The 12350-nt window shown below is 47.0% G+C and overlaps 1 protein-coding gene across 3 annotated transcripts in view; it reads left to right on the top strand.

Moving 5' to 3' along the window:
* DUSP10 (dual specificity phosphatase 10) overlaps positions 1-12350 on the top strand; it is a 76492-nt gene that overhangs the window by 49608 nt on the left and 14534 nt on the right. For 2 of the 3 annotated variants that reach the window (XM_054821925.1, XM_054821924.1), the window contains one exon: positions 1397-2242. In XM_054821925.1, coding sequence (XP_054677900.1) covers positions 1441-2242 — 802 coding nt within the window. In that variant the 5' untranslated portion in view covers positions 1397-1440. Of the gene's footprint in view, positions 1-1230; positions 1303-1396; positions 2243-12350 lie in introns of all 3 variants that reach the window. The other variant, XM_054821926.1, reaches the window with a different exon arrangement.

Raw genomic sequence — 12350 nt, 5'->3', positions numbered from 1 at the left:
AAAATCGCGTCAGGCGAAGACGCTCGGGGCTTGTTTATCCTTTTTTTCCAAGCAGCGCGAAGGGCGAGGGGAGGTTCGGGAATACAAGAGTAGGCTGGAAAACCTCCCGGCTGAGCCGCCGCCGCTCCGCCCGGCCCCGGGACCTCCGCCGTCACCGGGCGGGTGGGTCGCGGCACCTTCCCTCGCTCCGGAGGTGCCCGCGGGTTTGCTCCGGTGGCTGTTGCGTTTGGGTTGGTTTGGGTTTTTTTTTTTGGGGGTGGGGGGGGTGGGGAAGCGTCTCGCGAGCCGCCCCGGTAGGCAGTCTCGCTATTCGGGATGGGGCATCTCCGTGCTCCTTGTCAGTGGGCCCGGTGCGGGACGGAGAGGTGAACCGGTGCCGCCAGCGCTTGCTCGGTTTTGGGGGTTTGGTGGAGTTTGTGAAGTTGCTGATAGGATGCGTTTTTCAGCGAGAGCTGCAGCTGCTCCCAAAGTTGCTGGGGAAGAGGAGGCACTCTCTGGGCTTTCTTAGGTTCTTTTGCTCTTGTTTTCCTTTCCTCCCGAGCGGAGAGCGCGGTTTTCTAATCCCGTGTGCCGTCTCTCAGCAAACGGCAAGCCGAAGGTTGGGCAGGCTGTGACCTTGGCTGGGGCAGAGGGGACCACTCTTTCTAGAAGTTGTGAAACGTGCTGGGGAGGAGGGAACTTCTGCCTCTGGGGCTGCTGGAGAGCAGCAGCCTTCCCGGGCCCGGAGCTGGGGACTTAACGGGGGCTGGATTAACCTCTCTGAAGGGGGGGTGGGGATGGAAGTGCAAAGCTCTGTACTTATTTCTTGTAATGATCTCCAGAACCCAATTTTCCTGTCTTGTGTTTAGCTTCATGTGCTCAAGTTTGTAAGAGTCTCGCAGAATTTATTCACAAGCTAATTTTATTCTAGCTTGCTGGAAAAGTTGCATATCACCACTGACACATTCAGTTCCTGTGCATTCTTCCTAGTAGTAGAGTCAGCCCAGTAGTTGCTTCCCTTGCAGTAAGCGATGGGAACAAGACATCATGCCTCTCCGTCACTATCAGTTGCGTACCTTGCAGCCAGGGGTTTCAGAATAGCTCAGCACCATCTGCATGTAGACAAATGCTTCCTCCTGGGTGTAGCTGCACAGTCCAGGCTAGTTGCATGGATTCTGCATGCCATGTGCACGCATGCAGATAGCTGAAGTATTTGCTGTAGGATTGGAAGAGATTTTTTTTTTTTTTCAGCAACTACCGTGAGCTGATAACTGTCAGAAGGGGTTGTTAGGTTGTTACCCATGGATAATGGATGTTGGCAAAGTAAGTAGCTGTATCTGTGGGGTTATGTGATTTCATGACCTGTTTTCATCACCTTTTTCTTCTTCCCGTTTCCCCTTCCTTTTTTCTTTTGCAGGGTGATCTTGAGTTCTTCTTAACTTGCTAGTGCTCAGCCTCCTCATGCCTCCATCTCCTTTAGACGACAGGGTAGTAGTGGCACTTTCGAGGCCAGTGAGACCTCAGGATCTCAACCTTTGTTTAGACTCTAGCTATCTTGAATCTGCCTCTTCTGCCAGCGAGAGCCACTCCAGTCTGCTCGGCGCAGCTGTCGTGTCCCTAAAGACTGCTAATCTCACGTATATGCCCTCATCTAACGGCTCTGCACGCTCCCTGAGTTGTGGATGCAGCAGTGCCAGTTGCTGCACTGTGGCAACGTACGACAAGGACACTCAGGCCCAAGCTCAAGCGAGCACCAGCAGCACCAACGCCGGAGCCTCCACCGCCTGCCCTGCCAACCAAATGGTCAACAGCAATGAGAATGCCGGCAGCTTGAGCCCGCTGGGCGGAGTGGGGAGCCCGGTCTCAGGCACCACCAAGCAACTCGCTAGCATCAAAATCATTTACCCCAGCGATCTGGCGAAGAAGATGACCAAATGCAGCAAGAGCCACCAACAGAACCAAGGGCCTGTCATCATTGACTGCAGGCCGTTCATGGAGTATAATAAGAGCCACATTCAAGGGGCTGTCCACATTAACTGTTCTGACAAGATCAGCCGGAGAAGGCTCCAGCAGGGCAAGATCACCGTCTTGGACTTGATCTCCTGCCGGGAAGGCAAGGACTCCTTCAAGAGGATCTTTTCCAAAGAAATCATAGTTTATGATGAGAATACCAATGAGCCAAGCAGAGTAATGCCTTCCCAGCCACTCCACATAGTGCTGGAGTCACTCAAGCGAGAAGGCAAGGAACCCCTAGTCCTAAAAGGTAATCCTCCTCTTTGACCGTGTGTAACCTCCTGGTTTTCTTTGCAGTGCGTGTATTCTGCCGTCAGCCTTGCTGATGGTTGAACTTTCAAAGCGTTTGTTTATTTCTGGGCGGGCCTGTGTGCCTTGAGTCACCGATGGCAAAGCAAACGTCTTCCATGAACATAGCGGGGAGATGCTTGCTTTTCTCTGTTCTCCTTGAGTAGCGGAGAGGGTGGGAACTGGAAGGAGGAGGAAGCGTGCTTCCTGGTGTCTGTCTGTGCAGACAAAGAATTTCCCCCAGTGCTTGCTCTGAGTATTTATAGCCCAAGGGGCAGAGGTCCAGGAGGGTATACTTCTCTTTTAGCTCATCAGACTGACCTTTACTTAACAGCCTTATTTTAGTCCATATAAAACTGAACTCATAGGTGCTGGAGATGACCAGTGGGACAGTAGAAGAAGGGACGAGGAACGATGAGTGAGGCCACTTGGTCTGAGGCATTGCGTCATGGACCAGTTAGCAAAACTTGAGGAGCAGTCAAGCCTTGTTTTGGTGACATGGGGCGAGAATAACGGACAAAAGGAATAATTTGTCTAAAAAAAAAGATCTGAAAGTGTTGTGTTTACATGTATGCATGCTTGTATATGTATATAGCTTTCCTGTAAGGGCTTCTGTGTTAATGTGGTGTTTGGGCTATCCCTTAATGCTTTAGGAGAAATGAGCCCCACCAGTTAAGGCAGCATCCAAGGACACTTCACTTTCTTCACGTGATTCTGTAGCTCCTACTGATAACAATGCTGCCCTCTAGATCGAATCTCCTTTCCTCTGGGTGTTTATGCCATTCGGAGGCATGGTTGGCAGAGACTGGCTGTGGCGCTGAGAAACTATGGAAGGATTTGTTGCTTAGCTCGTACTGTATATATTCACTTAATTTTTCCGTACAGCTTACTACTTCTAACTTGTACAATGTGGCAGGAGAATGTATCGGGCTGATAGTTTATCCCCTTTCCTCTGTTTAGTTTCAGGGCTTTATAGGAGCTAAGGGTCCTGTGAGATACTCCTCTGTGTGTGTATCTCGTGGAAGCTTAAAATAGCACTGAACTTTCTTCTTGCTCCCAGCAAGTGTATGGTCATGCTGGGTTTACTTTGACACTTGCTACAGGTTCCCAGTATGCTTTTATTGAATCTCTCAGGTTGTGATGGTGCCCTTCATCTGTAAAAAAGGGAGAGGAAGTGCTTTGGAGGTGCCCCTGGGTGCTGCGCTGGATTTAACCGGGTGCTTGTGGGACTGCTTGGGCTGGTTTTTGTTATCAACCACTGAGAAATGTTAGCATCTGCTTCAAAGACCTGCTTAGCAGAAATCTCCTCCCCAAACTGTTCTGTCAACAGATCTGGAAGTGTGCTAGAAGACAGAGGAAGCCCAAATCCTTTGCTTTTTGGATGTAGTGACTGGCTGGACCAGAGCAGACCTCACCTGGGGAAGTGTGTAGCAAGGAGCTTCCCCCTCATCGCCTTAACTCCTGTCCCTCCCTTTGAACTGGGGCTTGAACTAGGGTCAAACGGTGTTGAGCATACAATAAAGCAGCATTTAGGAAGGCTGTGGTTAAGTTTCCGAGCTGGAGGAGTGCTTGTTATTTAGTTTCACTTGTCAGATAGCTTTTTTTTTTTTTTTTTCCTGTCCTGGTTCAGCAGCCCAGGAGCTGGTGTGTGCATGCCCCTGGGTTCAGGCACCAGAATGAAACTGGGGGTAGCTGGGGACCCCTCTCTGCCTCAGTTTGTTATTTCGAGCGATTTCTCCTGCTCGCCGCAATCCGGTCCTAATTTATTGCTGGCCCATCTGATCCCCGGTGTTGTGTTTGCAAACACTGGTTGCTAGCCTGGCTGTCCAAGTTTATGTCCCCCTGATCCGGTGCCACCTTCTCCATGTTTGGTGCTGCCTGTCAGCCCGCAGACCCGTTGCCGTTTTTGTGGCACGGTGTCGTGTTGTGGGGTGAATCCGATCGGCAAAGCCGAGGGTTGAGTTACAGCTTTGGCTTGCAGCACGCTGGGGTAACAATGTGGCCCTGCCTGTATTTAGGTTTTGGGTGCCCGAGTCTTTTTATGCAGCAGAGAAACTCTCTGCTGTTTCCAAAGGCCAGGCTGTGATCTATAGATAAATATATGTATGGGGCACCTTATTAGGCTCAAGTTAAAAAGAGGTGGCCTGATTTATTTTTAATGTAGCAGACCAATATATAAACTAGCACTGTGACAAGAGAGCATTGGGGTTTAATGTATGTTCTGGTATGGGGGCGGATTTTAAGACCTCTGTTCCTCCTTTCCTATCCATGCCTCTCTTTGCTGCTTCCTTTAACATGGAACATTTTTTTGTCGTAATTATAATATTTGCATAATTTTGATTTAAGCTCTTTAGAAGCAAAGGTTTGCTTGTTTTTTTGTTCAGAATGCCCAACGCTTGGGACAGGCATAAACCTCCTATTTTTATGTTCTACAGGGGTTCTAGCAGCCTAAGCTGTCAGGACTGAAGCTGCTACTTGGTCTGTATACAAAATAGAAGTCATGCTTTCCTCCTGCACTCACACACCTTCCTACTAGACCATGGTATTGCGTGCTTACTGAAACCTAAAGGCCTCCCTTCTTGTGGATTTTTTTCTTTTTTTTTGCTTAGCATTGGGAAGGAGAGGAGGACAAACCAGTAATGTGAGCCCAGCATCCCTTCTGCTTGAGGCCAATGGCAAAGCTGTTGCTGAATTTGGGAAGGGAGAGCGTGGTGGTGGGGCCCCAGGCTGGCTCAGCAGCCCGGACCCTCCTTGGTGGGCTTGTACCCCTTTCTTTCCTGCGAGGCATCTCCACCTTCCCTGAGCGCCTTGGCTCATAGCGAAAGCGGCCTGAAGTCTTGGGGCTTTGTGTGCTTGAGTTTGCTACTGGGCCCTAAAAATAGGAAGTGGAAAATTAATTTGCATTCAGATGAAAAGTATCATTTCACCCAGAATGAAATGCTTAGGTTTGGAGTTGAGCATCTCTTTTCCAAGTTAAATTAAATCTACAAATGAAATGAAAAATTGAAGCATCTGTGCCAACACGTTTCAACAGCTTTTAACCCAAGAGGAGCTGCCTTTTGTCTCCCTGGCTGGTGTCTAGTGGCATTGTCTTCATCCTGCCCTTCCTCCTCTGCCTTCCAGCCACAGCAGTGGGAGCCTTGTGAACCTGCTGAAGTCCTGTGTTTAATTTTCAAAGGCTTCTGCATTTGACTGCAGGGAAACACCAAATTAAATGCAGAGGTGCAAAATGTAATCTGGTGAATAATTTTTTTTTTCTTCCCACCCCCCCCCTCCTGCATGCTGTAAACTGATGGCTAGACTGCTGCAAGGGGGATGGGGAGGAACCGGCTGGTGGTGATAACAACTGGGTGCTTCTCTGTTCTTGTTCCTGGTCTGAGGAGCTTATTTATGCTCTGGCTTTCAGTCTTCTCATTGCTCATCTGACAGGGAAATAAATGAAATGACTTGCTCTCATTATAGCCGGGAGTGTAAGACCTGCCAGCAAACCACTTCATGCTTTCTGCCACAGTCTAAGAATAGCTTCAGTTCTCTTGCCACACCGAAGTCACATACCGGAGAAGTTGAAACAACTACAGAGGGACCAAGGCACCTATAAAAGGAATAAGTACCTGTTTTATGCTGTCCCATGTTTGTGCAAAATACTATGATCAACTGCCTTTGGAATACCTGACCTGGTCAGAATCTGTTGCAAATCTTATAATTAATTTATTTAACCTTATTGGTGTTACTTTAAATCATAACGGATTTATATAATACACTGCACGAGCGTATTTGAGAGTAAAACTTGACGCAATGGTCAGCAAATCCAGCTGACCAACAAAACACGTGCCTGGCGCTTATTTCCACCAGAGATCTCCACTGAATAATTATTAGGTCATGGTTGTAATAGGGAAATGTGTATTTTTAAGTGTTAAGTAATGCATGTGAAATGTCCAGTGTGTTTAAAACTAAAGCATGTTCTCTCTGTGCTGCAGAGGAAATCTGGCCCCATCAGTCACTGGGGGAAAAAACTTCTCCTGGCTCTATTAGGGCTGAGATTTCACCTTCAGTTTTCAGACTCAGATTGCTGGAGCTTAAAAAAGTATCTTTCTCCACTGGAACAGATAATCTTATTGGCCATAACACCTGAAAATTGGTTGTGTGTGTCTATACATCTTGCATATATAGATAAATTGGGCCAATGGTGTGGTTGGAGACCACAGTTCTTTCTGCACTTTGAGGGATGCTTTTGCAGAGGAGTGTACCTCTAAACTTTGCCTATTCAACAGTAATGGAAAGTGTAGCACTTCCTCCCGGATGATGGCATCTGAGGCTTCTGAGTGCTGGCTTGCACAGTACCTGTCACACTCTAACTGCCCTCGTGGGAAGAGCAATGACGCTGCCTTGGAAAGAGAGGAACAGGAAGGACTTCTTTTTTAGCTCTCCAGCTTCTCATACCTGTGGAAACCAAACTAAGAGTCAAGAAGCAAACCATTAGGCAAGTATCTCTGATTCTTGTAAAGAAAAATCTGGCTCCAGTTCTATTTAAACTGGGGGGACATCCCCTGCAATGTTCCTGGTGCACAGAAGTTGAGTTATAATTAGCCAAATGCCTTATGTGCTGCCCTTACCCTGCTGGACGTGAGACGCTCTGCTAGTAAAATCTTTAGCGTTGCTTGCTGGTGTCTTCTGGCTTTTTATTCTTAAGGTCAGCACAGCCTTTCAGAGAGGCTCAGGGTAGAAAAGTAGCTGTATTTGAGGTTTGAGTGGTGTCTGGGTGTTAACTAATCCAGAAACTTTTTTTCCTTCCAAAGCAGCAGCCAACGTTTTTACTGTGCTTAGGAGCACAGAAGTTTTTAGGTGAGATTACCTTGGCTTTACGATGCATTGAGAAGTGGGGGATCAGCCACTTGTCCTTAGACTATGACTCTTTTTTTCTACTCTGTGAAAAGCCACATTATAATTAGGCTTTTTATTTATGTAAGCAACTCTGAAGTAAAGAAATGTCATAAATAGGAACACCATGCTCACAGTCTTAACATTTGTCTGGTTTTGCATGCTTACCAGCTAACCAGGAGGGGAAACATTTCTCAAATATGCAGCCCTGCAAGCCCATGCTGAAGAAGTCATGCTGTTTAAAGAAATAGATTGTGGTAATCTATGAAGATGACCTAATGCATTGTCCCTTTGCGCCTAAGATAAGATTGCGTGTGGTGCATTGGCCTTGTTGGGAAGTCTCTGGTGGGCCTGGGAGAGTGCTGGCTACAGAAATCACAAGGCTGACCTGAATTATCGTGAGCAGTTGTTTGCCTGGAGCTTTGTTTCTAGGTACTCACCTGAATCTGTCTTCAGGTTGTGGGTTTTTTTTAAACATCTCTGTACAAGTTAAACTTTTTTTGAGGCTCTTGTTATCATAATGGTGTTTGGTAAGCTGGGGCTTAAAGAAGAGTGGCAGGTATCATGGATGTCACCTTCCCCTCCTCCCCTAAAAGTCAGAGCTGGCAAAGAGACCTGTTGAGAGGAGGCTGGATAAAAGTGCCTTCTTGAGCTTTGCACTTGCTTCTGCTTCAGCTGGCAAGTCTTTCAGGTGGCTGCCTTTCACCTGGTCTTGATCCAATGAATGTTGATGGTTATGGTGGTAAAGCTCACATGTGCACTAGTGCCTCTGGGTTCGGCCACCAGCCCTGGCTGCCTCTCAGCGCACCCTGAGCAGAGGCAGAATGGGGGCTGCTGTGAGCAGAAGATATGGAGGGGTTCAGTGGGGTTATTTCTGCAGCTGGAAAGTCCTGAGGCGCTTGAGTCTCTGTGTGGGGTGGCAGATCAATGCTCCAGTAGCTTTAGTAGTGAATCTGCAGGTTTTTTGATGCCCTGTGACTTTTCAGTACAGGAAACTCTTTGCTTCAGTTAAGATCTATGATTAAGGCAACCTCATGTCTGGAAGCATCTCAGCCCACTGGAGGTTGGTTTTGGTGTGTCCTACCCTGCTCTGAAGGATGTTGGTTCCTTGGGAGTGTGTGTCCCTCCAGAAGGTGGTCTCTGACTTGATTCTGGACCTGTCCAGCAGCATTTTATGGCCTGAAGGAGAGGAGGGGGAGATAGAAGTCAGTGTCTTTTCTGTGTGGTGCAGAAAGGGGGTAATATGGCAAGAGGGATAACTCTGTGCCTGGATAGCAGGGCAGTCTTGGGGCCAGGAGCGCTCTGGCCAAGGTTGTGCAATGGTCATTGTCCCGCTCTGTGACTAAGCTCACATAACAGGCTTTCTGTGAGGCCTTGGACAAGTCACTTCAATCTGTCTGGGTTTTCTTTTTCTGTCCTCTCCACCATTTATAACATTGAGCTCGTCTCTCTTGTTGCCATCAGTGTTAAGTGTGGCTGACCCAGGATCATCCACCATCATGGTGGTGCCCTTCAACACAGCTGCCTGTTGCAGGATGTTGGAGAGAGGCTTCCAAGCACCCCCTTCCCCTCCTCCCTTAACAGTGCGTTTTTGCTAGAAGTGATAAACTGTGGGCTCTGATTTGCCTCTAAGGGATTTTTGTTCTTTTACAAATTCAAGGTTCATTTTCATGTCTTTCTGTGCTTGGGAGAGCAGGTTACTGCCTTCCTAAAGGAAAGCTCCACTTCCAGTGAAGACACCAAGATCCAGAAGGGACACAAGCTTATGATCTCCTGGCGCTTGTTCTTAGTGGTCCCCCTAAGAACACGTTGTGACTTCTAGAGGATTGTGTGTGGAGACCTGAGCCAGCAAGTCTGTGGGGAGCAACTGGGACCTTGTAGATCCAGGTGCCACCTAGTCCCTCTTGTCCTGAGGGAATGAGCCTCCAACTGTTGCTGCTTGAGGCAACGCTAGGCTTGTCTAGCTCAACAGCACCCACAGCTCCCTTGGCTGGGGTCCAGCCAGCTCGTGTGTCCCTGCACCGGGCTGTCCCCACCAGAGGGGTCTGGGGTTAGCGCAGTTGGGGTGACTATAAATCTGTCATCACCTTCTGCTGGGGAGACATGAATGCATTCAGTGGGAGAGCTTGGGACCCACTGCTCCTACTAGGGTTAGATGCTGCTTTGCATGTATGCATTACTCTGTTTCCAAGATAATGGCTTTGATTAAAAAAAAAAAAAAAAAAGTAATATGAACATGTTGGTTCCAACTCTTTTACTATGCTCTAGCTTTAAAGAGTCTACAGCGTGCCTGGGTTAATTCCAACTTGATTCACTGCAGCAGAGAAGAACAGCTTTTAATTAAAGGTAATAAAAAGAACAGCAAATGGTACTCCTTGTCCACACATGAATTATCACAAATATATCTTTCTTTTTACAATGGCTTAAAGACATTTGGAAAATAGAAGATAACTTGCAAGCTTCTGTCCTATCAGTCAAATTGGTTGTCTTCAGTTTATTGTGCCAAAGTGTGATATTAAGCCCTAACGTAAGCATTTGACCAATAGTGCTTTAAAGCAAAAGCTGTTGTTAGAGCAGTTGACCTATACTGTGTTGGTGATGGACTCTAATCTCTGTTAAGATAATGGGAGTCTGTTCAGTTGATGGAAACTAAGAATAAGCCTTTTGCTGCTGCTTAAAATTTGCTGGCATAGTTTAGGTACAAAACCACTTAATGTGATCATTTAACATGAGGTTAATCTTAGGTTCATAGGTGTTTGTGTTAGTCCTGTAAGGCAGAATGACATCTCTTTTGAGGGATAACGCAGTGCTTAGGCTTCCTGGGAAGTGTTAGTGTTAACTCACCTGCAGAGACCGGGAGACCCGGGTTGGTTTTGATGTGACTGAAGAGTTTCTATGTTTGATGTTTAGCTCTCGATTCTGTAAGTATCTTGGTGTGGTGTTTGGGTTTTGGTGGGTGGTTTTTTTGGTTTTGTTTTTGTTTTTTTTTTTTCTTCCTGTGACTCTGAAGTATATGGATGCAAACTGGGCCAACTTTCTCTTGCACTTTGGGGTTTTTAGGGTCTAGCCTTGCCTCCCTGACCATTAGGATTGGGATTTAAGTGGTGGCAGGGCTGGTGCTGAAGTTTGTATCAGTGTGGGGGCTGGCTTGCACCATACTAGTTCCAGTAGTTTGCTGCTTTCATTTTTGGATAGTGTGGCACTGGGATATGTCAAGACAGCACCCTTTATTTTCTCTGAGTTTTCTTCATGTGCTTTGAAATAACTTGCTGGAAAGTGTCAAATCAGAGCCAGATATATTATTTCTAGCTAAAAGGATAGAAACTGTTCACTCTAAAAAGCATTTAGATCCAGCAGGAATGGATGGCACTCAAACGCTGGTGTGGTATATCAGCACCCTGTTTTCCTTTCATATTAGTGCAAATGTTGCTGGTATTTCTGATGTGGAGGAGCAGTGGCTTGGACTAGAAAAGAGCCTGTGCTCATCCTTGGGAGAAACAAAGCAGCCTGCTCTGTCGTTAGAAAGAAGTTGTCCTGAAGAGGTTGCCCTTAAAAGGGTAAAGTGAATAAACGGATGGCTGAACCATGAAAATGTCAGTGTTCGCTAAAACATGCGAATTAAACAGAAATGTCTGCTGCTATGCATCCAGGATTACAGATGTCTGACACGGTGCCGGGACCCTTCCGCTCTTCAGGCGTGCTGAGCCAAAGCCCTTTGCGTTGCACTCGTGTTTGATCACGCCGGCTGTTTCCAGGCCAGTTCCTTGAGGGATGCACGTGGTGATGGGCAGGGAGAGACTTGGTAATAGGTTTAAAAAACAAAGCAAACAAAACCTGGCATTTTGGGCAAATCTGGTCTGTTCTACCCTATCTGTGAAAACAAACTGATAGCTCTTTGTCAATATAAAACCATTTGTGGTATCTTTATTGCATTAAAATAGTTTCTGTTCCCTCCCTCCTCACTTCCCCTGCCTCCTTTGTACGTAGCTTTAGCATTTCTTGATGACCTTTTTGTTAATATGATTTCCAGTGGGAGCATTTCACAGTAGAAGTATGTATTCCTTCAGGGTTTATGCTGACATTTCCAGTGATTATTTAATTGGACTTCACGTTAGCCTACATCCCCACGGGAATGCATACTTTTGCTATGAGAAGTTGTAATGTGTCTAATTTTGAGTTTCTGCTATAAACGCTTGCCCTCCAGGGAGGGTAAGTCCAGTCCTCATCTGTCGCTGCAGAATTGTCACTGTAGTGTGTTTGGGATGTGGGATTTCTTGTCTTGTTCCTGATTATATTCTTGTATAGCTTAATCTTTGTACCAAAATTGAGAGCAGACCTTCTCCTCTTTCACCTTCCTTACTGCTCCCTGAGGATAACTTAGTGCTTTGAAGGATGCTGTCCTGTGGATTATTTTTCTGTGGGTGCTCTTTTTTTTTTTTTAATTATTCTTTCAAATGGGCAGGCTTCGCACTCACTTGGCATAAGGGGATTTCCAGTTACAAAGCTGGAACCACTGTCTTGAATGCAAAGATGTGGTCCAGAAGTATTCATAGCGGCTTCTGGACAAGTGGTGAGTAGTGTCCAGAAGTGTTAGTGGCATCTCTTGGAAGAGTTGGTGAGTAAGGCAGGGAAGGGAGGTCTGTGACTTGCATGGGTGGCCTGGGCTCAAAACTTAGGGTCTGAGGAGGAAAAACTAAGTTTAAAGGAGCAGGGGGGAACCACCAAGAAAACCCACCCCTGAAACACCAAGGAAGGTTCCCCAGTGGCAGGCTAAAAAATAAATAATCATTGTTTGTTTATAATTGGAAATTGGAATTTGGATGATCTAGTGGTCCTCAGAAGAAGAAAGGCAAAGAGGTGAGAGCTAATGGTCGAAAGAAGCAAGTCGTGTTGAGGTGTGGTAGGCATCAGGGGTGACAACATGGTTGAGAGAAGGTGGTGGCAAGGCAGGAGGAGCTGGGAGTGGAGCTGGGCAGAGCCAGCGCCTGTGGCACAGCCAGGCAGGAGAAGGGGCTGTCGGTGACCTCTCTGCTGCCTCTCTGGGACCTGTCCCTAGGACAGCCAGCCACGCTGTGCCTGGTGTCAAAACACAAAATAAAAGTAGGTGAGACCTGGGACTGCAAAGGCCAGTGGGAGAGGATGTGCTGTGGTGAGGGGTGTGAGCTGTAGCAAGATGAAATTGGAAATAACAT

This window comes from Grus americana, chromosome 3 (assembly GCF_028858705.1).
Source record: "Grus americana isolate bGruAme1 chromosome 3, bGruAme1.mat, whole genome shotgun sequence".
NCBI lineage: Eukaryota > Metazoa > Chordata > Aves > Gruiformes > Gruidae > Grus > Grus americana.
This window is presented reverse-complemented; position numbering and strand designations above follow the sequence as displayed.